Raw genomic sequence first — 25,921 nt, 5'->3', positions numbered from 1 at the left:
TTCTGGCCCAGACCCTTCATTGGTCTCGTCCCCTTGCCAGCCTGCAGAGGAGCTGACAGCCTGCTGGGGCACATCAGCAGCTCTGCAAAAAGTGAGTTAGCCCACACAGTGCTCTCTGCTCCATGGCCTCTAAGCTTCAGGCAACTGATTTACATGACCTCCCATCCAAGCATTCAATACAGATGCAGCCATGCTGTTCTCAAGGCCTGGCTGTGGTGTGAGGTCTACCTGTGCCCATCTCCACCTAACATTTCTGTTAATGCTGAGTGTGCTAGACCACACTTAGCATTAACAGAGCTTGTTCACTAATTGCAAATGGCTTTTCTTATAAGACTGCTTTTGTAAAAGACTGCTTTTACACTATGTGATGTGTCTTTCCTTTGCATTCTTTTAAAATTTAATAATTCTTTAGTAACTCCTATTTATTCTGATATGAACAAGTGAAAGAAGTAGTTCCTCAACTAGAAGGTTTTAGTCATCTGCATTATGTACTGTGAACACTGACTGCAGCTCAGCTGTGGTTTGTTTCTGCAAGGCTGGGAGAAACCAGACATCTCCTGGGGTCCCACTGGGGCTGGAGGGGCTGCCCTCAGTGAGCTGTGAGTGCTGAGGTTTAGAAGATGTTCTCTGGAGGGTAGAACACAATATTTTTCACATAACTTTAAAAATCCCACCCAGCAGCAATGATAGAGCCTGTGATGAATATTTTGATTTCCTATGACAAGTTTACACAATGTAATAAGGATCTGGCAGAACATCACTTTGCTAATTTTGTGCTCAAGTTGTGCAACAACAATTCTTGGCAAGCTCAGAATTAAAAGAAAAATCTGCAAAGGCAACTGGAAAATAAAGCTATGCAGGAAGCTCTGAGGTTTTTTTTCAAGTATATAGATGACCTTGGATCCCAACAAATTGGAAAACATGTTTTGAAGATTCTGACATCTTGGCATATTTCCACCAGTCCAATGGAATCAAGGGGACCCAATGTAGGATTGCCCTCTGCATGGAATCCTTGGTGGTTATCTGGGAGGTGAGGGATTCAATATTTCATATTGTGATAATTTTTTTAGAGCAAACGACTTCCATGTTTTGTCCTTGCCATTGCTGTTTCTGTTTTGCATGTGTGTATTCTCTCATTTACCACTCCAATCCCTGCCTTGGTACTCAGTTGTGAGGTGGTGCCTGTCCTGCAGGACAGAGGCTCACAGTCCTTGTCTGCTGGCAGCACTTGCTCGGGGTCAGAGAACAGATCTCGCCATGGAGGGCAAAAGGCAAACAGTTGTAAATAACCTCAAATGTATTTTGCTTTGTCTGGGAGCCTCCCTTTGGTGGAGATGGTGCAGCAGCAGACAGCGTCTTGCCTGATCCTGGACTCTTCTTCTGTTTCCTTGTGAAAGCAGAAATGAGTTACAAGCATGAGCCTTCTTACCAAATTCTCACTCTCCTGCTGTCAGACTGATGGCAGAGAGGTTGTGCAGCTCCCTGGGGCAGCACAAGGAGACCTGCAGAGCATTGAGCCACTGTGGTGGCCTGATGCAAATGTGCTTGGATTCCTCTTGGCTCATCCTGAGCAGCTGCATTTGCGCACAGAGGAGGTTCTCCACACTTTTGCATAACGCATCTCCCAGGGCGTGCAGGTGCAGAGGCCGTCTCGTTCTGTGCACTCCTCCCACCAGATCAATTTGCCTTCATTAAAACATAACCAAACCAAACAAAGCCTCAGCCTTTCCTTTGAAAGACTCCAGCAAACCACACCAGGGTGGCATGAGACTGCAATGTACACTGACTTTTCAGGTAACAATCTTACAGTAAGTGAGAAAGGAGGACTTTTTTGTGGTTGTTGTTGTCTTCAATGCACATGGGCTACAAGACCTGTGGAAAAGTGTTCTGTGGGGTTTGCTCTATTTCTTTAAAATGTTAATTACTCTCTCATGGGCTAGTATTTATATGGCTTCTGATGCACTGATGGGTTGGTGTTTTGCTCACTGCTAAGAATAAAGAGTTTTTTCTATGAACAGCACAGTGAAGGAATAAAGCCAGTAATTGTTGTGTAGGGATTCATCTCTTTTCCAAACTGGCATTGTGGGTGCAAGAAGCCAGGAAGTCAGGTAAGGAAAAAGAAAATATCTGTTCTCTTCTCACTGGCAAGACTGCTACTTCCTCGGCCTTATCTTATTTTTTATTAAATTATACTTAAATTTCTCTGAAAGGTTTGTTCATTCATAAGCTTTTCATGTAAAAAGTCATGCAAGTTCTCATTGCACAACAGTGTGAAAACCTACTGCCTTTCTTTGCTAAGGGAGAAAGCAATGTTTGGATTTGATGCAATTTCATTTTTTTTCGGCAAAGTATAAAAATCATAATAGCATACATGGCTAAAAACCTTAAAGAAAAAAACAATTGCACAATTAATTTCAAATTTATGGAAACAAAGTATTTTGGAGTATTGTTTTGAAACAAATACTTTGTTTTTTAAATGTTCTGCTGAATTTGGGGTGGGATTTTTGAGGTAAACCAAATTTATAATTCTCTACTGTAACAGCCTATCAGAGTTAGTGTTGATTCAACCTCATTATGAGGTTTGCATTTTTTAATTAATACATATTTTTTCTGGATTTTTTTTTAGTTTACCAAGTATTGTTACTTCCTAAACACTGGCTGTAACCCTCTGTCCCAGCAAATAAAGTTTGATTGACCACTGGAGTGAGAAACAGGCTAGATATTCTCTTTCTGGTGGAAAATTCAGATGAGCAATAGTGATTGTTTGCAGGCTAGTCAAAACTTTGAGAAGGGAGAATTCACTGCAATAAAATGCTTATACAAAGGGTGTTTATAGGCATGTGAAAATTAATAGGTAACAGGCTAATAGATGTGGCTGCCTAGTTTTATGTTCTTGTTTATTGTTTTACATACTGTATAAGATGTACTCTCATATTTTTATTCCTATTCTAGAAAATATTTTTGAGGATATTCTAAGCAATGAAGAACAATAACAGATCTTTATTTGTCACATTCAAAATAATTTATAAGCAAATTCTGAAACAGAAATAACACACAATTCTATTAGTATTCCTGATAAATAAGTGGCCAAAAAACACATCATGACTTCTGGTCCTTGAAGTATTGACTGAGTTACTGCTATGTCTGTCATGCATGATTCTCCCTTTCTAGGTGCCCTGCTTAGCAGCTTTGTATTTTGAAGCAGATTTATAGATTCTGCATTTTACAAGAGGCATCTCTGTAAGAACTGTGGCATAACTAAGTGATGGTTTCCTGAGCTTTTGTTGCTTGTCTCTGCAGACGGACGCCTTCGGCATGGGCATGACTGTGCCAGCGCTCCTGGTCCTGCTGAGCCTGGTGATTGGGAGCAGCCAGGGGTGCTACTGTGAGCATTACCCATGGGGCTCGTGGTCTGCCTGCTCACAGACCTGCAATTTGGGCACACAGACCAGGCACAGGTAGGGCCAAGCCACCTCACTGCTTCTGTGTTTCTTCTCTGTGAAAAACAACACTTCTGGAGTGTGGCACCCATGTCCAAAGCTCCACCTTCGACAACATATTGAGAAAAATTGTTATGCTCAAGTGTTTATCAGATAAATAGATCATCTTTTAATTGCAATGCTTTAAAATTACAAAATTCAGTATCTAGAACATTACTGCCCATGAGGCAGGGAGGGAAGGGGAGGGCTGGAATTCAATGATCCTTGAGATCCCTTCCAACTCAGACCATTCTAATCCTAGGAGGCAGTGGTTCCAAACAAACCTGTACCTGCTAATGGATGTAATGAGGGGAGGACAGCCAGGTCCTGCAGTGGCCTTGCTGGCAGAGTGCTGTGGGTGCTCAGCCCCTGTGGACACAGGAGGCTCTGGGGGCCCTGCACTGGCACAACCCCACAGCAGGAACAAGCTCCAAATTTCCTCCCTGCACCATTAGTTATACAACAACAGATGATGTCAAATAAAGATTCAGCAGCATCAAATTTGATGCAGCACTGTGGTGTAATCTAAACTTGTGAGAAATCCCCTCTTTTCTTCCTGGCTCTGTCTGTAGCTTTCCTCTGGGACATCTGAAGTGACATGAATCAAAAAGAATTGCGCTTTAAACTTAAGGCATATTTGGATTTTTCTTGTAATCAACATTCTGCAAATGCATATTATCTCTCAGGGTTTCTTAGTTGGGTTCAAATAATTTTGTCAGCCTTCACCCACAAGTAGAGAACACCTACACTCTGTCCATTCTTTCCCACCATATTTTTTTAACTTTTTTTTTAGGCAAATAAGAATGGATGAATATTATAGCCAAAACTTCTGCGACCAGCTGTGCACAAAGCAAGAATCTCGTACATGTAACCAGCAAACATGTCCTATCAACTGTCAGCTTGGAGACTTTGGCCCTTGGTCAGAATGTGACCCATGTGTTAAAAAACAAGTAGGTAGAAAGTGCATTATATGGGCTAAATGCAAGAAATTATGCTAAAGAGATCTCTTTGTTTCAGCTTTACAGCAATTAATCTGGAAAATGAGAGTTTACCTTATCAAGGGAAATTGGTTATGAATTATACAGTAGGAGCTGGAGAGAACAAGTTAAAATAAACAGATCAAACCAGAAAGGGGTTTTACTAGAGTAAATCCATTTATGATACTGCTTGTGATGCTTATCATAAACTTGCTTCAAAGTTTACACTGCCATATTTAAAGGTGAATTTTTCACACCAAGAATCAACTAAACTGTAAAGTGTTCATGTAGACTTAAGCAGGACAATGTCACAGAATCTTTGCTTAACATTCTCTAAGTTCTAAAGACAAGAAAAATAGAATCAAATAATCTCTTGAAAAGAGTCAACAAATCCTAAGTGCTGTTGGCTAGAAATTCTCAGGCTGTATCTTACGCTGATTGTCAGGATAGTTTGAGATTGCTGTTAAGAAATACAGAGCCCCATTCCCTGAACCTTCCTAGCATGTACAAATCCCCCCATCTCCACAAGCAGATGTGCCAGTATCTGTGGGACAAACACCCAGGATGGTGTTTTTCCCCTTGGGCTTTTCTCTGTTATGATGGTACACTTTTAGGTGAGTCAGTGGAGAGGGAAGAAATGAAACATCAGGTTAAAGTGAATTTGACCTAAACAGACCAAGGGCTGTCAAATGTGAGGTTGTAGAGGATAGAGGGAAGTGACAGCAGATTGTGTGGGGTAGTTTGTATGGCTGGTGGGTATGAGCTTTGAAGCTGACCATGAGAGCAGCTCTGAGGTTCTGTACAGACACAGCCCATGTCCCTCCGCATGTACCGCTTGGTTTCAGAAATCCATGCCTGAAAAGCAGCCCTGAAAAATCTGCCAGACATCATAAGTACATCTTTACATAAATATCTAGCTTTCTGATGCCCAGATAGCGTGAGAAAGACATAAAAAAGCAGTTCTATGTGTGAGAGGTGAACCAGCCTGTGGGGTTGCAAGTAGGATGGGCAGTATGAGAGCAAAATATGGAGAATCAATGAGAGACTGGGAGACAGAAAGCTTCAAGAGGTGAAAGGGAGTGTTCCTCTCAACTGAACTGATTTCAATATGCTCTTATAAGTCCAAGTTTCTTACCTTATATTACTATATAAATGTATTAATTTTTGCTAGTTTTAAGTATTGATGCAACATATTTGCTTCTTAAAACAAAAAGGGGCTTTTGTGGACTGTGGTCCATTTTCCCCTACAAACTATAAAGATCATTGCTTGTATCATTTATAAATAGGAATAACCAACAGAATGGAGGACCTGGCTTACAGTGTAAGAGTTGACTCTTAGTGTAGCAAGTTCCCAACGATGGGGAGGCATAAAGAAGTGGAAGCTCTGACAAATAATATGAGTGAGTGTTACAGGACCAAAATGGAGTGTAAGGAATGGTTCTCACAAGCTTGAAAACTTTCTGGTGTTGTTCTTTGCACTCTCTCTTCAGAGTCACTTGGTTACTGATTTTCACTAGAATCTTCCTGCCCTGTTTGTCTCCAGGGTCTGTCTACAGGGAGGGAAGTCTGCAAGGGACTGTACTTTTCTACTACAGGGAAAAATTCTTAGAGGAGAAACTGTTCAGGCACACGCAGACAGGTCTCACTGGAAGTCCTGTGAAGTGGAGTGGAAAATACATCTGAAGTGGTTTATCTATCACCCTCCAACTTTACTGTTTCGTGTGGAGGGTGCTGCCTCAGGGAAAGAAAGCTCAGTGAGCTCCCAGAAACTTTCAAGAAAAGCTTTTTTGTCTTCTCAAGTAATCCAGTTCTACTCAGACAAGTGGTCCCACACGTGGGAGTCAAGCCAGCTGGGTTGTCACTGTCAGGGTATTTCTAATTCAACAGAGATGGTAAAGAAGGGGAAAAGTCTCTGTAAACCTGTTCTCACATCATTTCCTACTGTATATCTTGAAGATACAGGGATGAAATTTCTGATTCCTTTGGTCATGCAGACCAAGTAGTCTGCAGTTGAATAATTTATGCTCCATCAGGACTAATGAGGCTCTTGGATACCAGTTCCCTGCCTGCCTCACCTGGGACGATGGCACGGCAGAATGGAAGGACAAGAATGAGTGATTATTTCCTTTAGGGCTCTGGTTCTGATAAAGCTTCAGCAGCACTGAAGTGTGTGGCTCTGCCTGGGGTGGGACTTAGCTACAAACAGCTCACAAAAACAGCCCTGGGCTTGTTTCCTCTGCCTTTCAGTTCCGTACCCGGCCACTCCAGCGACCATCCCAGTTTGGGGGCCAGGACTGTACCGAGCCACTGGTGGAGTCCCGTCCGTGTTTCCCAGCCAAGCTCTGCAACATAGTGGAAGTTGACTGCAAGAATAAGTTTCGGTGTGAGAGTGGTAATGATAATCCCCATTGTGTAACTGCAGCATTACCATTTAGTCAAATGTTAGGTGGTGAGGCAAAAGACATGGATACATTCTGTGCATAAATTCCAGGGAAAATGGACCAGCGAGAAAAGCTTATGTGAGGATTTTATATGTATTAGTAACAGCTTATCTCTTCAGTTTCTTCTATAAGTAATTAAAATATAGTCCCTAGCCTGGGGTGTCACTATGATCATGATAGCTGGACAGTAGCACTGTTCCAATTATATTTCTTTGCACAAATTTTTCATATGCAAATATAACTTCAGAGTTTGTCTGAACATAAATTCTCATTATTTTTATTAGGCTTGTGACTATTTCTTGTTTGTGTCAATTTAAATATACCTGATTAAACTAAATAATTTTATCCACATATCCTTTTGCCAAACTTAAAATTAAGCCTTTGCAACTTTGAAACAAGGCAAAACTCACAGAATCGAAATAATAATTTCTTAATTGGGGTAATCCTGACTTTATACTAATTCAGTGTTAACATCTATGGCAAGCTCACACCTTTGCAAGGGAAAAAGATTGCCCTTTTCTGCATTTAGACATGATGAACCTTTGCTGCTGTTGTTTCTCTGGTGCAGGTCGCTGTATTTCAAAAACACTGCAATGTAATGGAGAAAATGACTGTGGGGACAACTCTGATGAAAGAAACTGTGGAAGGAAAAAGACTGTGTGTAACCGAAAGTATGAGAGCATCCCAGGTGTGCAATTAATAGGCAGTGGGTAAGCCAATTCTGCTAATCTTTTTCTAAGCTTTAGTTGTTACCTCACTAATTTGCATGAACAAAATAATTCCCAGTAAGCATGTGAGAGCATTCATTAAAGCATATAATATCTCAAATTAAAACTGGCAAGAAATTATAAAAATACAACAAAAAAATTAGACTAGGACTGGCCTGCTGCATCTTCCAGTCCTGCTCTGCACTGCTGGTAGACCAGATGAGGAGGTGTCGAGGAACACTGTCCCCAGGTGATCTGTTTTGTCCTACAGCAACCAGAGCATGTATGAGCAACTTCCAGCTCATGGAATTACCTAGCTGTATATCATGCCAAGTGCTTCAGAGATTTTAAAGATGCTCCTCTACAGATGTTGTTTGTCTGTTTGACATTTCACAGGATACCAGCTACTTCCACACTATTAATTAAAGCAATATAAAGCCTAAACATGGGATGCCTGTCCCTAGCAGACTTGCATTTTTTAATTGAATTTTGAACTCACTGTGGTCCAGTAACATCACTTATGGTAGAAATAGAGAACCAGTAGTTCATTTTTCTAGAACATTTTTAAGCTCTCCACTGAAGACTGAGTGCCTTATGCTGACTTTGGGGTTATCAGTAAGGTTAGGCACTGCTGGAAAGCAGGAAACTGGATTGATGCTACTGCATTTTTCAGGTGAATTCAGTGTGAATGAGAAGTTCTTGTAATTCCTTTCAAAGCAGTAACAAGACCCAGATGCTCATGCCCTCAGTCAAATCTACAATACCTCACTTCAGCTGTATATCATGAAATGTTTCAAGTCCATACATTTTTCTGGAATTGTTTAATAAATTTTTTTTAGATTTCACATTTTCTCAGGAGAGAGCCGAGGGGAAGTTCTTGGCAACTCATTCAACGGAGGGCGGTGCACAACGGTGAAGCGCAATGACACAAGGAAGTTGTATCGTGTCCCTGCAAATCTGGAGGCTGTCAGCTTTCAGGTACTGTCAAGCAGCAGCTCCCAGCAGTAAAACTCTTGCTGTAATCACAATCCAAATTAGTGTTAGGTAGTACTGTATGCTTTAGAACAAAATTTCTCAACCTGGTGAGGCTTGGTGCTTCAATTGGTGTGTGGAAAGAGGATAAATGTTCACATTTCACTCGTTGTTTTCAGATCTGTATTAACTCATTGCACCACGTATCAGAATCACTATGATTGATTTGAGCTTCCCCTGCTTCCAGTGGCTGCGGCCTTATTTTGTTCCAACTTGGTACCGAGGGCCTTCTCCTAGCCAGACATCATCTAGGCAGAGGTTTGTTCAACTCCAAGGCTTATTCCAGCATCACTTCTGTGTACTTGAAGAGCCAATGGCTGCAGCTCTGACTCCAGCTTCCTTCCTGTCACCTGCAGCCTTGGGATCCAGTTCCTTCCTGAGCCATTTCAACCCCTCAGTCCTGCCTGTTCTCTGCCCAGCCCCTCCACAGGGCAGCAAGGAAAGCAGGCAGACACTGGGTCTGGAAAGCAGGAGGACAAAATACACACAGCCTGGAGAGGAAGCTTACAGGACCAAATGCGGAATGGCCAAAATGAACCTGGAACATGCTAATAAAAAATCTAGGAACCACTAATACCTCTTTTATGGACACTAGCCTTCAGAAAATGCTTTGAATACTGTGGTTGGGGCACAACATCTGGCTGTGTATATATGAGCAGGCCCTGTTTGAAGCAGTAGATGCTGCATTGGGAAAACAAGAATGCAGGATGTAAAAAATGCTCAACTAATGGATGAAAACTGATTATTTTTGCCACAGGTGTTGTGAGACTTTAGGATTAATTTAACAGAGGCAACTGAAAATAGGACACCCTGCTACATTTCACAGAAAGTGCAATTGTATTGGCCATGACATGTAGGATTTATCAATAATGGTGAAAAATTACTGTCTGCAGAAATATTCAGATGGGAAAACCAACCTTTGGTTTGCCCAGGTCTTTTTATAGCCAGTAAAGTTCATTAAGTTACTGATGTCTATTTGCAGAACTGTTAAGCGTTTGTGAAACTCACCTTTAGGAGTGCATCTTTAGCTTTTAACATTTAGAACAGCTTCTCATATAGAAGGGTCACTGGATTGGGCCTTCTTGGAACTCCAGTCTATTTTCCTGCAAAAGCATAGGATTTCTTGAAAAATTGAAGGTGAGGGAGGAGAATGGGCCGCCTCATTTCCCAAAATCCTTAGCAGCCCTATTAAGCAAACAGGTAAAAAAGCCTCCAAATTTTTCAAAAAGACACAGGGATTTTCTCAAATTTTGGGAAATAAATAATTTCTGATCTGATGCTGAGGTTGTCTTTGTACATTGCTCAACACCACCACTGGAGGTTTACCAGCTCAGTCAGCAGGTTTGATCACAATTCCTCTTCATCTGCCTTCAATCCATCATGCTGAGACTCTCCTGTGAAATCCTTTTCATTCTTCTAGCTGGAAATTAAGAAGAGAAGACACGAAGCACCAAACTCTGTCTTGTACAATATAAAAGCCGTGGGGCTGGGAAGTAGTCATGATGTGGACACAACATGTATGCCTGGAATTCTTTTAAAAGTGTGTTGGAACTTGTTGAAAAATATTCCTAAGGTTTAGGGCCCGGGGGTGAGAAGCTTTAGAGGAAAGTGCTACATGCTTTTTTGTGGTTGTATAAACAACTATTAGTAAGTCTAGTTCTTAGCTTGTATTCATTTTGCCTCTTAGTCTTTCTCAGTCTCATCTTTTGTGTAGCTTACTTTCACATTTCAAATAATCAAGGCGTATTTTTTCCATTAAAAAACATGAAAAAATCAAGAATTCTTTGCTTAATAGTTTTCCATTTCATATTATCATTTATGCAAACACATTTTGCTTTACTGAATTTCCAGGTAACAGATGAAGAGGATGATGTAACAACAGATTTCTACAAAGATTTAACTCCCCTGAGTCACGTTGCTTCTTACAGTGGTTCATCCACTCATAGTGGTAAACGTTATTCTGGTATCCCATTTTTATTCTCAAAAAAGACGCGGGTCCAGGTTACAAGCTCTTCCTCCTTCAAGAAAGCTATTGAAGCCTCATATGAAAAGGTAATTTAATGTTGCTTTCAGTTTCTTTCTCTCAGTTGATTTGTGTCTGCTCATTTCAGAACTGAGCTGCCAAAGGCTACTTTCCCTATCAAGACATTGTCCTGCTAGAATTAGCTATTGAAAAAATCCTCTTCTTGTATTACAACCTGTTCCTGGTTGTAGCATACCTTTTGTAATGCATCATGGTTTTCTGCACTTAGTACAGAAAACATAGGCTTATTCCATTTTTAAAAAGCATAGATTTGACATTATCATGTTGGGTAAGCCACTCCTTCCCCTATCCTAATTACAGATTAAGAGGGCATAATATCTAACAGCAGCAGACAACTCAAAAAATAAAGGACGTGCACTCAAGAATGTTATACATATGCACGTAGTGGGTATGAATCTACATTATCTTTTAATTGGTAACTGACTTGCATATTGAAGTCTCATGCTGAAGTCTCAAATGCCAAGATGCATTTTGGTCATAAAGATAATCTCAGAAACAACACACCCACAGAAAAGTTTCTCAGAACAGATAACATTTTTGCCATAAGATTCTGTGCCTTGAAAGCAAATGAATACTGGTAGGGTAAAAGATTATGTATTTTTATAACTTAATGGCAGTAAATGATGGGCTATTGTTTGCACTTCTGCATGGGAAAGGCCACAGGACTGAACTAAAATAAGTCCTGTTGAAACCCAGGAGTTCTAATGCAATTACAGTGAAACTTTTGTGGAAATATTAGTCTTAACATTAAGATTTCCTATGATGGAAGTTTGCTGCAGGCCTTCCTCACTTGTCCTAATGGTTAAGCAATTCGATTTCTTGAACAGTCCATTGCTTCTAGTTTGAATACAACTATCCTGAAGTTCCAGCTGCTGGAAACTTGTGCACTTTCATGCCCATGTACACACATCAGGCAGCTCTCTTGTACAATTGGCAAGTTTATTTTGGGGGAACAGTGGCTTCTTATTGGCTTAAGCTCAGATCAGAGCTAATCATGAAAATGTTAATTTAGGTTAAACTTCCAACAGCAAAGTTATTCTGGGTATATGCTGGTTTTCAGCATTGTTGTCACGGAAGGTGGTGAGGTGCAGGAACAGGGTGCTCAGACAAGCTGTGGATGCCCCATCCCTGGGAGTGTTCAAGGCTGGGTTTGATGGGGCTTTGAGCAACCTGGTCCAGTGGAAGTTGATTCTGCCCACAGCAGTGATGCTGAACCTGGGTGGTCTTTAAGGTCCCTTCTAACCTAAACCTGTTCATGATTCTGTGAAACCAGAGAAACCCACCAATAACTTAGTCTGGTGTTGGCTGAAGATGACATGGTTTAAAGTCCTTTCTTAATAAATCCACAGCAGGATTATTACCTTGGATCTTCCTTGTGTTATGTACTGTATCAGACAAGAAGCCTTTATTTTTATCTCTGTCTCCATAAATTGTATTAATGAGTGTTTGTAGGTAGATGTGTATTTGTGTATGTTTGAGAGACCTACAAGTAAATTTGCAACACTTCCTTATATAGTGAAAAAAGAAAGCTATACTGATCATTTAAGAGGAGAGAGGAATTTTCCTGCACTTTGGGGCGTCTCATTCAGACCTATATGTTAAAATATGTATAAATAAGATATTAATACTCTTGGCTTCTCTAGTTTCTGCACTCACCTCCTGCTGAAGGTGCTAAGACTCCCCTTTTCTTATTTTTAGAATTCCAACTTTATTAGAGTCCATAAAGTAATTTCTGTTGCAAACTTCACAATGAAACAGTCAGATCTGCAGCTATCAGACGTCTTTCTAAAAGCACTTAACCACCTGCCCCTGGAGTACAACTATGCTTTATACAGCAGAATATTTGATGACTTTGGCACTCATTACTACACTTCTGGGAAGATGGGTGGTTCCTATGATATTCTTTACCAGTATAGCTCTGAGGAACTGCAAAACTCGGGTACGTAATCTTTAACAAGAAAATATAATTATTTGTTTAACAGCTTTTCTTATCCCTCTTTTTAGGTCTTACACCACAGAGTAAGATCTCCAACAGCAAAAAATTCTTTAGACTTTCAAAGACTCATTAATTACTCACATTGCTTATATATAGAGCAAGAAGAAATTTTTGCTCTACACCGTATTTGAAAAGTTCAGGAGATTCCTATTTGGTAAATGTCACTGTGTTCAGTGAAACCACTTAAGATCTTCAGACCAAGACCAGGTGCCACCAGGAAAAGTTGTTCCTATAGCATAGGACTGAGGTCTGAGAGGTATAAGGGGTACTTTTCAGATGCAGTCAACAAAATTGATGGTTTGGATTAGAAATTACTTTAACATTTTCCCATAACTGCTGGATTCTCAAAATGAAAAGACAACACCACAAAAACAGGAATCTAAAGTTAAAAGCTGTGATCTTTAATGGCACTGCTGTAACTTGCAGGGGCATGGGAGGGTAGCTGAAGCACGCCTCTGTCCAGCACTGCATGAGAGGCAGCACGTGCCTGCCGCAGTGAGGGCTCCAGGGGCGGGTGAGGAGCATGAGAAGCTGCTGGCTCCCCTCAGCGGGGCATGGTGCCTGCCATGTGTCATGGTTGTGCTGATAAAGATGCTGCTGTGTGGTGTTTCCAGGCCTGTCAGTTGAGGAATCAACAGAGTGTGTCCGCACAGAAACAACCCGGCGTGTGCTCTTCTGGAAGAAAAAGAAAGTCAGTACCAGATGCACCACAAACAGGATGACTGTGACCCACGAAGGTGACCATGATGAGAACAGGGCCATGTCCTGTTACTTACCCTGAGAGATATCATTTCCCTCAGCTGCCCCAGGTGACCTCTTAGCTTTGTTGAACAAAGAAACAGAGCAGCCAGTGTTTTGGTGTCTGGTTCTGATACAAGCACTGAAATCACATTCTCATTTGCGAAAGAAATTATGATATAGGTGTGCTATTTGTCTGCTCTGCTGTGCCATCACTGGGGATCTGGTGTCACTGGCTCTCTAGCTGGTCACAGATCTGCTAAACACCACCCCTCACCCTGAGTCCCGGGCCAGAAATGCTGAACTGATAAATGAGCGATGCTAGAAATTTGTGTCTATGACTCAGTCCCTGATCTTTAAGGATTGCTCAGACCTCATTGAGAGAGTTGGGCTGGAATAACACAGTCCCTGGCTTTCCCTTCCCACCTTCCTCATGCCAAGCAGACATTTTAGGTACCAGGGTTCCAGAAATGTGTCTCAGAACTGCAGAAGGCTGGTGCATTTTCCATGAGAATGGCAAGAGTCATGTTCTGCACCACTAAGGATAGGAATTTCATCACTTCCACCATGTTTTTGTCCTCAGTAATTGATTAGTGTCTTGGATGTTTGCAGCCAGGACTAAACCTGCCATTCTGTGTGTTCTAGAGGTATCCTCCTACTATGCTGTGTGCTCTAGAGGAGGCTGTTGCATCCTCTGCATTTTCCTCTACTGTCTTACACTCTGGATTTCCCCATGGTTCAGGTCTCAAGCAATTTCATTTGGAATATTATCACAGGCTGAAGTCAAAGCTCTTCTGAGCTTTGACTTCATCTTTTCAAGGATAGTTCCAGAAAATTAATCTTAGTATATTGTTTAATATCCTTTTACACTTTTTCTTATAGTTGTGTTGTCACATATGCTGTCTTTGGAAGACTTTGTCTGAAAATATGGTAATGAAATCGTCTTTCAGGTTCCATTTTGGAGTCAGCTGAACGATCAATTTCCCTGGTAAAAGGTGGCAGGTCAGAGTATGCAGCAGCTCTGGCCTGGGAGAAAAAGGGGGCTTTTCCAGGACACAGAGTCTTCACAGACTGGCTGGAATCAACAAAGGACAATCCTGTGGTGATTGATTTTGAGGTAAGAGAAGAACAAGAAAAACACTGAGATAGCAAAGACTAACTGCTCCTCATAGAGCTGTGCAGATATGTTTTTCCTGTAAACAGGGATGATGATGTGTCTCATATGAATGTACATAAATATGAGCATAATATAAACATACAGAACTTTTATTAGGATAGCTTCTTATGCATGTTGGTTTATAAGGCACACCAGTTTTGCATTGTCCATGGACAGCGGGATTAAGAGTGAGGAATGTGAATTACTTGCTCTGGCACCAGCAGGAACTCAGGCATAGGCATGGGTTGGTTACTGTGCAGGAAAACACCTCATGGCATCATTCCCTTGTCGGGCCTATGTTGCAAAGTGTGTCACACAGCTAAACTGAAATAAAACAGCAAGGCTCTCTGTCTCTGTCCTGCTCCCTTAGTCTGTCTCAGTCCTGCTCCCTTAGCGCAGCGTGCTGGTGCTGCTGTGGGTGCACTGAGCTGTCTCCCTCCCCAGCTGGTACAGCAGCTGTTCAGCAGCACTTGAGGCACACAGCAAAACCTGCCTGAAAGCAGCATCCACTGAGGGATGGGATCCATGAGGGATCAGCTGACCACATCCTGCTGCAGCTGCTGAACTCCTGAAGGCAACATAGGGATGTCTGACACGACAGGGACTGGATGCAGACAAACCCTACAGAGCATGTACATGTACATACATGTGATGTGTGGCTGAGAGTGTCCTGAATTTTAAGACATAATATTCCACTTGGTTGATTCTGCCCTGGCGCACAGAGTCCTAAACTGGGGAGATAAAAGCATTATGAACACGATAACCTTCATATGTATATAACCCTGCTGTGCTCATTTAAAACATCCCCAATTCCTGTGTGATACAGCTTCATATGTAAGCTCTAGCTCCTTTTAAAGCTCTGGCTTTCCCGGTGAGGGCCCTGCTGTGTTTCGGCTCCCGCTGACGGAACAGCTCTCTGCTAGGTGTCGCCCATCGTGGAGCTGGTGAGGAACGTGCCGTGCGCGGTGACCAAGCGCCGCCACCTGCGGAGGGCCCTGCGGGAGCTGGCGGGAATGTTGGACCCGTGCCGCTGCGCCCCGTGCCCCAACAACGGCCGGGCCGTGCTCCTGGGGACGCGGTGCCTCTGCCTGTGCCCGCCCGGCACCTACGGCGCCAACTGCGAGACGCAGGCTCCTGGCTACACCGCAGGTACTGGGCCGAGGCGGCGGCCTGCAAACCGGGGCCTTCCGGAGCCTCCTCATGGGGGCTGCTCGGCCATAGCCTGCCCTTTATAAATCCGCAGCACCACATGGTGATGTCCAAAAAGCATAAGGATAAATGTGGGGATTACAAATGAAAAATGGCCATGACTCCAAAGACAGTGTAAGGCATGGTAAAATATTCCTTAGCTACAGAATTAAGGTAACCTGAAATGAGCTGTTTGGCAATAAGGGTGAAGCTGAGATCAAAGATAATTGATGCAAAAAATTAAGAAACTCATTGCTTAACATTGCTAGTTTTCCCTGTTGCCTATTATGCTTAAAGACTGAATGGCTAATGAACATAAAAATTGTTGATTACAGTTTAGAAGGAAAACTCAGTTGTCATAAGGAGAGAGACTATAATTATTCTGGAAAATTTAAAGAGCAATTTAATGCAAAAACATTTTTGAATTAAATTTGCACTAGTGCCATACCTAAGGGAAACAAAGGAGACATTATATATATTTATATTCCCCAATCAAAAGGAAACATAAGTTAAAGTCACGCAGGCAGGTACAGTTCTCATTATCTGACCCTAATTGAGGAATATTTTGAAAGAAATAAACAACTGAAGACAGAGATGGATACAGACAGTCTATTGCATGCAGAGAAAGAAAGGGTGTGCATGGTGGTACAGGTAATAGATACCAGGGGTTAAGAGAAAAGAGTAATAGTAATCTTTAAATGTAAGTGGCATAGGTTGTAGATTTCAGGTTTAGACATGGTGTTAAAACTCAGATTTATTTGAAAACTCATTAAATAATGACCTATCTAAGAAACTTGTAGGTACCATGAAAACACACACATCTCTGAGTGCAATAAAAGTATAAAATATGCTGCTTCTGAGTTTTAATGTTACTTGCAACCAAAAATAGAAAGGTAAATGTATTTTTGTGTTTTATGAAGCAGCTGGAATTTGACTGGACATCTTTTCGAAAATTTTATGTTCTAGATGCAATCTATTCCTTTAAACTTAACAATTTTAAATTTTCTGAAAATGGCTAATATGAATTTACCATCATCCCTCTCATATGTGGCTTTAAAATAAATATTGTGTATGGTACTGGCCTGCCAATAAAAGATGGTGTCTCTTTTGTTCCTTGCAGTTGCTGTTGATGGCCGATGGGGTTGCTGGTCTGAATGGAGTCCGTGTGATGCTTCATTCAAAAGAAGAAGGACCCGGGAATGCAATAACCCCTCCCCAATGAACGGTGGGAAGCCGTGTGAAGGGCAGCGGGAAGAAGAGGAGGACTGTTATATCTCTGTGTTCACAGACAGGTGAGAAGGTCAAAAGATCTCCTTAGTCATGGGATGGTTAAGAAGTGCTCCACAGTGGCTCTGTGACTGCCAAGGAGAAATTGCAGACAACTTTCCCCTCTCAATTTCTTTGGTGGAGCATAGAAAAGGAAAACTGAAAATCTCTGCAATTTGCTTCACATTTGGATTTAATAATTTTTTATTTCTAGAAAATTGCTGATGAATTACATACTAAAGTATGCCTGTAGATCTTGTTTGATACTTTGCGTGGCTTCTTTTCCAAAACCAAGGAAAATATTTTTCTTGTCTTCATTGGAGTTCACTGTTTCTGTTTTTATCCCTATCCCCTCTTTTCTTAGAGGTTTAGATCTGAACTCAGTCACAGAGAGAGTTTGGATGAAGCTACCAAGTTTCTCATATTTCAGTTTCAAGTATGCCTGATGTACCTTTTTAGCATGGTTTCAACTTCAAATCCTAGCCCCAAACTGGCTCAGTTTTTTTCATCTTCAAGCCCAAAGCTTCAGGTTTTTTCCTCTCTGCAGTGAACAGGAGAGAATTACAAGCAATGGGCTCCACAGTTCTTTGTTACCAAGTTAGACACATGAGAGACCAGCCACATTCAACCACTGCTTGGGGGCAACAGGAATTACAAGGATTATCAAGAGATTTCCTGTTATGTTGTTCTCTGCTGCCTCTTGTTCTTGCTGTAAAAAAATCTTTAATTAATTATGTTGATAGATGTATTTGGCACTTTTTTACTGCTCTCTTGCTCTCCCCCATGTCAACCTGCAGTTTTATCCACCATCTTTAATTTAACAGAATAAAACTAAAGGGGGAGGGTGACATGACCCACTTGCAATTCTCGTGGCATTCTGCCATGGTTACATGGTGACATGAATGCTTAAGACACAGCCTTACAGCAAATTTTCACTTTTCAGAGGTGCTCCTTGTATAAATGATGATGAAGCCAGGAGAGAGGAGAATGTCTTGATCGGTGAACCTCAGTCTGGATGCTTTAGACCAGGCCCACCAGAATATGGCTTTATCAGGGTGAGCATGAAAAATGATACAGAAGAAAAGTGTAGTAGTTGCAGAGATTGGAAATTTTGCAGCTTCTCTGCTGTATGTGCCTGATATCCAGTCTAGCTACTGTGCTAGTGAAAGCACTGTGTCTAAAGAATGCTGCAGGACTCTAGCCCACCACACTGCACCAGCAACTGAAGAAAAGTCAAGGTAAAATTCATTTCAAGTGGTCCTTGAATCCTTGTTTGGTAACCATGACATCAGTTACTGCAACTGGAAAAAGTTATCGTTATATTGGTGAGTGGATGACTCATATTTCAGAGTAGGAAATGCATGCATTCATTACATCTTATCAGGATTTTGCTATTGTTTCCTTTGACAATGCCCAGTCTTGTTACCATAGATCCTTGCAGAGCTTTTTGGTGTGGGTTTCTTAATTTTTTTTTTAATTTTTTTTTTTAAGAGTGAAAAGAACCATTATGCTGTTGGGGAGGAAGTTGAAATTGCTTGTGTGAGTGGATATAGCCTCATTGGCTACCAATACCTTCGGTGCCTGCCAGATCAAACCTGGACACAGCAACATGTTGAGTGCCAACGTAAGAAAGAGAAAATGAACAAAATGCACACCAACAAAATAGAAGGGGAAGAAAACATACAAAAAAGATTTTAATAAAGGTCTTTTAAAAACAAATCTCTAACATATCTGAAAAGATAACATTTTAAGAAGGTATTTAATGTAGACATGGTAAAAACATTGTGAGTCACTACATCACTCCTCTTTCAATTTAGAAGTGTTACTAGTATGTGCTTTGTAAGGAAATTTAATATGCAGTGCATTAGAAAATCCTCAAATGGATGCTGCAAGATCCTTCTCTTTTCTAGTTTTAAATAGCTTTAACAAAAGGACTCACCTTTTGTTTTCAGACTTACATAGATATCTTTAGGCTGATATAGTTATGAAGAAGAAATCATTCCTACAGAAACTTGTCTACTATCTTTTATATTAAATGGATGATATGTTTCTAAACATGACCTCCCAGGCTGCCTTGAAAATCTCTACTATAAATCAATGCCTTGAAGGATTTATAGGTCAGTTAAGAATTAAGGATCAAATTGGTTTGTGTTTGCTAACAAGAGAGATTTCAGAAGTTTTCTAAGCCTTGGTATAATTTCATTGACTTATTCTTCATTTTAACAAAAATAAGTACCTGAATATACTTATGAGCTTTCTATTGCCATTGACTATCTTCCATTTACAAATGAAAAATTAAAATATGTTGTTAAATGCCATTTTCTTACTATTTTTATATTGGCATACATTAGAAACATTTTGTCATTATTTAGTTGTTACTTGAAAAATATTTTAAAGACTATGACAGTGCACTGAAAATTTCTAGACTTGATTATGTTACATTTTTATTAGTTTTGTATGTCAGACAAATGTTCAGTATTACTGGGTGTCCTTATATGGTTCTTCAGATAAAGCATTATGACTTTCTGTAAATATCCACAGAGCATTAAACTAACTAGAATTATGCTTTTTTTTATTGTTTGTTACAGTCTCAGTATGCCTCAGGCCACCAATATCTGAGAGTGTCACAATTTCCCCATTTAAGCAGCAGTACAACATTGGTGAAACAATGAAGCTGAGCTGCCCAGCTGGGTTTATAGTCACTGGTCACACAGAGTATACCTGTGGGAAAGACCTGTCCTGGACACCTCCTGTTATGATGTCTACTACATGTGAAAAAGGTTAGTATGCCTGCAGACACTTACTGCTTCCATATTGCTGGTATTAACAGTGCTGTTTATTTCAGCTAGCTAGAGCTAGAAGGCTGATGACTGGGTTTAAGACATATAGCAGCTGTTCATTAATTTTAGTTTTCCTTTGTGTCTCCCATGGTGACAGAATTTCTGCTCTAAACTTCTGCGTTCTTCAGAATTTTTGGATGCAATGTACTGTAAACTTTAATAATGAAATTGAGACACTGCAACAGTTTGCTTAAAATCAAAACCAAATCAAACCAAACCCCAACTGCATTAACAAGGCTTTATGAAAGCAAAGTAGGAAAATGCATTCTATTGAAACTTTACCTGCTCATGTTATTTTCCAGTGATTTTTACAAAGACTGATGAAAATACTTGTAGCATGCCAACCAGGAAGCTTTTGAAAAGAGAAACTTAGGACAAATAGAAATAAATCCATTTTAGCTTCTATGGTAAGAGTGTAAGATATTTCTGTTCACTCTTTACTAGTTACAGTAGTTCTCACTCGTTTTTTCAGATTTGCTAACCAAAATTAGAGGTATTTGCAGTCCAGGACAAAAGCAGATTGGATCTCAATGTGTTTGTATGTCTCCAGAAGAAGATTGTGGGTAAGTGCTGTAATTAGAAATCAAAATTTCTCTAATGATAGACCAAGAGGCCTTTGTGACACTGAACAGGAAAAGCAGGAAAAGACAACTGCAAATCAAGACTGCTCTCTATTCAGATATTAGCTAGCTAGCTGTTCCTCTGTATTCAAATTACAGTCATGTTTGTAGCCTATGAAATAAATAAAAAATCACAGAATCCCAGAATGGGTGAGGTTGGAGGGGTCCCCAGTGGTCTCCTGGCCCAACCTCCCTGCTCAAGCAGGGCCATCCCAGACCACACAGCACAAGATTGTGTCCAGATGGTGCTTGGGTGTCTCCAGTGAGGGAGACTCCACGACCTCTCTGTGCACCCATGTTCCACCCACAGTAATCCACTTCTTCCTCATGTTCAGGTGGAATTTTCTGTGCACCTCTCACTGCCCGTTGTCTCTTGTTCTTTTGCTGGGCAGCACCAAGCAGAGCCCAGCCCCTGCTCTGTCCCCTCCCTGCAGACACTGACAGACGCTGATGGGGTCCCCTCTCAGTTGTCTCTTCTCAAGGCTGAACAGGGACAGCTTGCACAGCTTATTCCCATAATAGAGGTACTCCAGTCCCTTGATCATCTTTGTAACCCTCCACTGGACCTGCTCCAGGAGTTCCATGCCTCTCTTTTGCTGAGGAGCCCAGAACTGGACACAGCTCTCTCCACATGAGCCTCACCATGGCGAGTTCATATGCAGGGTCACCTCCCACGATCTGTGGGCAATGCTCTCTCTAATGAGCTCAATTACATTACTGTAATGAGACACCACAGCTCATCCTTTTAATCTACACAGCTCTCTGCTCGTGGAGACCTCTGGAAACAGACTCCTGGAAACTCCTGGAAACTCTTCTTCTCTATTTCTCCAATGTTATAACCATACACTAGGAGCATGCAAGAACTATGATCTCTAAGGTTCCTTCCAATCCAAACCATTCTATGATTTTATGATCCTCTTTTTGCAAAATGATTAAGTTCCATAAAATGATGCTGCTTGGAAATGCATGCACCTTCAAGGAATGAATTCACTCAGTAACTGAGAGCAATACAGAACAAAAGGAAACGACAAGCCACAAGACTGGTTTTGCCTGCCCTGGTCCCAAGACACGTGTGTGTCGCAGAGAGTTGCACACACAGCTGCAGGGATGCCTTAACTCAGAAAAGCCACCCAGGCCAGCGGAAATTTCGCATCCTTGTGGAGTTAACAGCCTCTCCTTTTTCCCATTCAGACACATGTCCTTCACGTCCCAATGGCTGGATAGGACCAAAGCTTCCTCATCTCACAGCACTTGTTTTATCAGATCCAGGTCCTGCAGTGCTAGGGCAGCCTTAGGTCTTTAGGTGAATCTCCAGCCTGGCCATGGCTTTGCTGTGTTTCATCCAATGCTGATGTACTGTTTAAAAGTATGGACTTGTTCCATAGCCTCCTAAAATAATTTTTCTTTTCTTCCTTTGGGCAGCCACTACTCAGAAGACATCTGTGTGCTACATGCTGTTTCTGAACAGAATGTGACCAAGCCCAGCTGTCAGTACTCAGCTGAAATGTGCCTTGGAGTGCAGTCATTTCATTTCTTGCATTCTGGCCCTTGCCATGGAAATTCCAACCTAGACTGGGCTATTGAGAGGGCAAAGCTCTCTGCAAATAGCTTGAAGAAAGAGCCCTGTGGCTATGACACCTGCTATGACTGGGAGGATTGTCAAGGTATGTCTTCTGAATGGGTGAGATTCAGCCATCCCTTTGGATCTAAAAGTAAAATGTGCTGACTTTCACTGCTCCAAGAACAGGATTTACAGATGTCATAGCCCTTCTGGGCACACAGAGTGTGAAAGTGTGGTCAGTCCTGTGTCCCTGCTACCTAGGGTTACACTTAGACATGTACCTTTTCCCTTTACTCACAACTAGTAGCATTGTTACTTCCCATTAGAAAGGCACTAGAGGAACTTGGGAATTAAGAGAACTTTTTCAGGAGAATTAATATTTGAATCTTTAATCACAAAAAATGTAGTTTGTAACATTTTCACCCATTCCTTATAAGGCTACTAGCTCCTAGCTTGTACTTCAGGAATTAATTTGGGGCCACACCCTCTATAATATATAATTAAATTGGGAAATTAAATCATGAGACTACTTCAAAAGCAAGACTGGGGCCATCAGGCTAATGGGATTTTAATGGCAAAATTTGCAAACACTCACATGTGAAAACTGTGGTTATCAAGAGTTTTAATGAACTAGCTAAGCTGGTAAAAAAACCTAAGAGGATTATTTTCTAAACAATATTGTGCATCTTGGCTATTTACTATGTAACCAGGTGATATGAGCAGTAGGTTTTTCTGTAATTATCTGAGGAGCTGACTGGCTCTGCTCATATCAAATGTTTGCCAGGCAAAGGCTGAGTGACAGACACACTCACTCTGTCCCTTGCTGCCAGAGACAAATCTGATTCTTATCACACCTGGTCTGCTTAATGACAAACAAAGCAACAGCAGTGTGCAGCAATCCTAACCCTCTGTTTTGAAGATGCAAGATTTCTGAAGCAGAGAATTTGAAGTAAATATGGCTGTAAAATTACTGCATGGCCTGCTGTCCCCTGTGGGCTCAAGCAGAGGACATGACCAGGTGTGTCCATCAATGGACATGCTCTGGTGGAACCTCTAGGTTCTATGTGCTCCTGGGGAAAAGGTGGGTTTTTTAAAAAAAAATTACTTATTCCAGAGCCTCTTAGAGGCCTAGTTCTGCTTCCACTGTGCAAGTGTCTTCAAGCTGGATCTTGTGCCAGCACTTCAGTGTTTTTCTCTGGAAAGCTTATAGAGTGGCTCCGTTCAGAAAAATAAGAGAAGGGGAAGAAAAAGAAATAAGATTAGTTGCCAGTGTGGTGCTCAAGAGATTAGAACTGGACTCTTTACCATCTCCACAGAAGTCCACTTTTCATGAGTGTGCACAAATATCTAGGAAATTAATATTTTGTTTTTCCTGAAAATGAGTAGTTGGTATCAATACAGGGACAGAACATGCTGCAGAGAAGATACTGCAGTACCATGAAAGAAGCTAAATGGAGGAAAGCACACATTTTTCATGCTTTAAAAAACTGAAGGCAGAAACTCTGCCTAGGGACTTTCTGGGAAAGAATATAAAGAGTCAGAACCTGATTAGATCAGAAATAGGTAATGAAATAACCAGCAGGACAGAGCTTTACCACAGGCCAGCAGTAGGTAGCTTAGTATTCATAAAGAGAGCTTTAATGAAATGGGAGCTGACACAATATGGACCTTAAGACTCCATTTCATAGCAAGATTGTGTTCAAGGATAATTGGGAAAAGAAAGTCAACTTAATATATCTTTGTTTAGAAGAAAAGTCAAGGAAAGCCAGTGGGTAAAAATAGTTAGATCGATTCTCCTTTTGTATGGGCCATTGCTGAAAAAACAGTTATGAAAAGCTGATTATGCCTCTATTCCTGATATCCAACCATCTAGTGAGTGCACTACAGGCTTTTCATAACTAATATATCACAAACATCCACTAGTGTTTTTTCCCTGTTAGACTTTGAAATGTCATCAAAGCATAAAATCTATCTTTGGTCATCATATTTGCTGCTATATTTCCACACATTTGTTCCCAGATACAAAGACCCAGTGCTCCTGCCTGATGCCTTACCAGTGCCCCAAAGGAGAGATCCGCCCTCACTGCATCCAAATGGAGACGACAGGAAGGAGGAGGACGGTCAGTCACTGCATGCTGGCAGCCATGAAGTGTGCTGGCGTCAAACTGAAGGTGCTGGAGCAGGGGAGCTGCCTGCAATAACCCATTTGCTCTCTGCACACACCATGATCATTGCATCAAATGCAAACTGAGCCACCCATGGAAAAGCTTGGTTGGTTACAAAAGGATAAGTGAAGTGGATCAAAACAAAAGGATGAGGAAAAAAAAATCCAGCTCGTTTAACAGCTTTTTGGGAGAAGGATGGCAGTGACGTTTTCTGTGTGAAAATGACCTGGCTCAGGGCTATAAGGGTGTAACTTATCATTGCTGGCACCTCTGGGAATGTACAGAGGAAGGGAGGGGAACAAATGGAAAGGCAGAAAAAGAAATATTGCCTTTGGTCTCCCCTAGAGCTGGATGAGACTTTTCCTTTCCTCAGCCATTTGTTGCTTTGTCCTTGTGCTTGTGACTGCTGTTCACTCTTGTCTCACTGGCTGAGTACCTGCTGTATCACACAGGCAGACAGAGCAAGCACTTCAGCACCACTTCTGACATCAAATGGGAAAGGGGTAGCAGGAAGCTGCCTGCAGTCACGGTACAAATGGAAGGAGCAAAACCAGACACTGAAAACCGCAATTACACAATGACTGAGTGAAGTTATCAAAATGATGTGATTTTTAATTGGAGTGGCTGAAAGGAGGAGGTGTTTGCTTTCTGTGTTTGTTCACTGGGTTTCAGCTTTAGGCAGAAAGCCTGAAGCCTAAAGCTTGGAGAATTTCTATAGTACCCCTCAGCATGAATTAAGAATGTTTGTACTTTAAATATAAAATAAATATTTAATGAGCAATGCACTGGGCAGAGTCCTACTGCAATATGTGGTTCTACTTGGAGTGGTTGTACTTGGAGTCTGCAGAAATACATCACAGTCAGATTCTTTGCATATACCTGCATCAGCATCAAACCTGAGAGCAATTGTATGGGGCACCCCAGCCCTGCCATAGTCCATGCCCCCGGCATTCCTTGGTCACAAATAATTATTTCTGAGCAGTTGCTCAGAAACTAGAACTTTCTCTTCAGCATGCAGAATTTCACAAATATGAGTATAAATCTGCATTTTAAGAAGGGGAAAACTGAACTCCACTTCTTTCTTTACCAACAGACATTAGAACAATGACAATCAGGAAAAAAGCTCCATAGAAAAGAATCATAGAATTTGCTGAGCTGAAAAGGACCCATATAGATCATCAAAGTCCAACTGGCCCTGCACAGGACACCCCAAGAATCACACCATATGCCTGAGAGCATTGTCAAAATGCTTCTTGGACTCAGCTTTGTGCTGTGACTACTGCCCTGGGGAGACTGTTCCAGTGCCCAACCACCATCTGGGTGAAGAACCTTCTAGTAGCCAACCTGAACCTCCCCAGGCACAACTCCAGGCCATTCCCTCTGGTCCTGTCACTGGTCACAACAAAGAGACAAGTGTGTGCCCCCTCTTTCCCTCATGAGGGAGTTGTAGCTGCAATGAGGACTCCCCTCAGCCTTCTCCAGGCTGAACAGACCAAGTGCCCTCAGCTATTCCTTGTACAGCCTCCCCTCCAGACCCTTCACCATCCTCATGATCCTCCTTTGGACACTCTCATAGTTTCATGTCTTTTTTATGTTGTGACACCCAAAGCTGCCCCAGCACTTGAGGTGAGGCTGCCCCAGTGCAGAGCAGAGCAAGACAATCCCCTCCCTTGCCCGGCTGGTGATGCTGTGCCTGATGCCCCAGGACAGG

The 25,921-nt window shown here is 41.6% G+C and overlaps 1 protein-coding gene across 2 annotated transcripts; it reads left to right on the top strand.

Moving 5' to 3' along the window:
* The first annotated feature begins 1,646 nt into the window (after nucleotides 1-1,646).
* C6 (complement C6) lies at nucleotides 1,647-24,995 on the top strand. Of its 2 annotated transcripts, none has more exons than XM_074532762.1 (18): nucleotides 1,647-1,794; nucleotides 3,301-3,458; nucleotides 4,273-4,429; nucleotides 6,704-6,848; nucleotides 7,466-7,607; nucleotides 8,444-8,582; nucleotides 10,488-10,688; nucleotides 12,379-12,619; nucleotides 13,291-13,413; nucleotides 14,365-14,531; nucleotides 15,494-15,719; nucleotides 16,879-17,050; nucleotides 17,968-18,079; nucleotides 18,516-18,648; nucleotides 19,613-19,804; nucleotides 20,337-20,427; nucleotides 21,907-22,148; nucleotides 24,065-24,995. In XM_074532762.1, the coding sequence occupies exons 1-18, from the start codon at nucleotides 1,765-1,767 to the stop codon at nucleotides 24,244-24,246; spliced, it is 2,853 nt and encodes a 950-aa protein (XP_074388863.1). In that variant the 5' UTR covers nucleotides 1,647-1,764; the 3' UTR covers nucleotides 24,247-24,995. The 2 variants fall into 2 exon arrangements, with proteins under 2 accessions (XP_074388863.1, XP_026650386.2); XM_026794585.2 differs by lacking the exon at nucleotides 1,647-1,794 and adding an exon at nucleotides 1,855-2,108.
* The last annotated feature ends 926 nt before the right edge of the window (nucleotides 24,996-25,921 follow it).

The sequence above is a fragment of the Zonotrichia albicollis genome, chromosome Z (assembly GCF_047830755.1).
Source record: "Zonotrichia albicollis isolate bZonAlb1 chromosome Z, bZonAlb1.hap1, whole genome shotgun sequence".
Taxonomy (NCBI): domain Eukaryota; kingdom Metazoa; phylum Chordata; class Aves; order Passeriformes; family Passerellidae; genus Zonotrichia; species Zonotrichia albicollis.
This window is presented reverse-complemented; position numbering and strand designations above follow the sequence as displayed.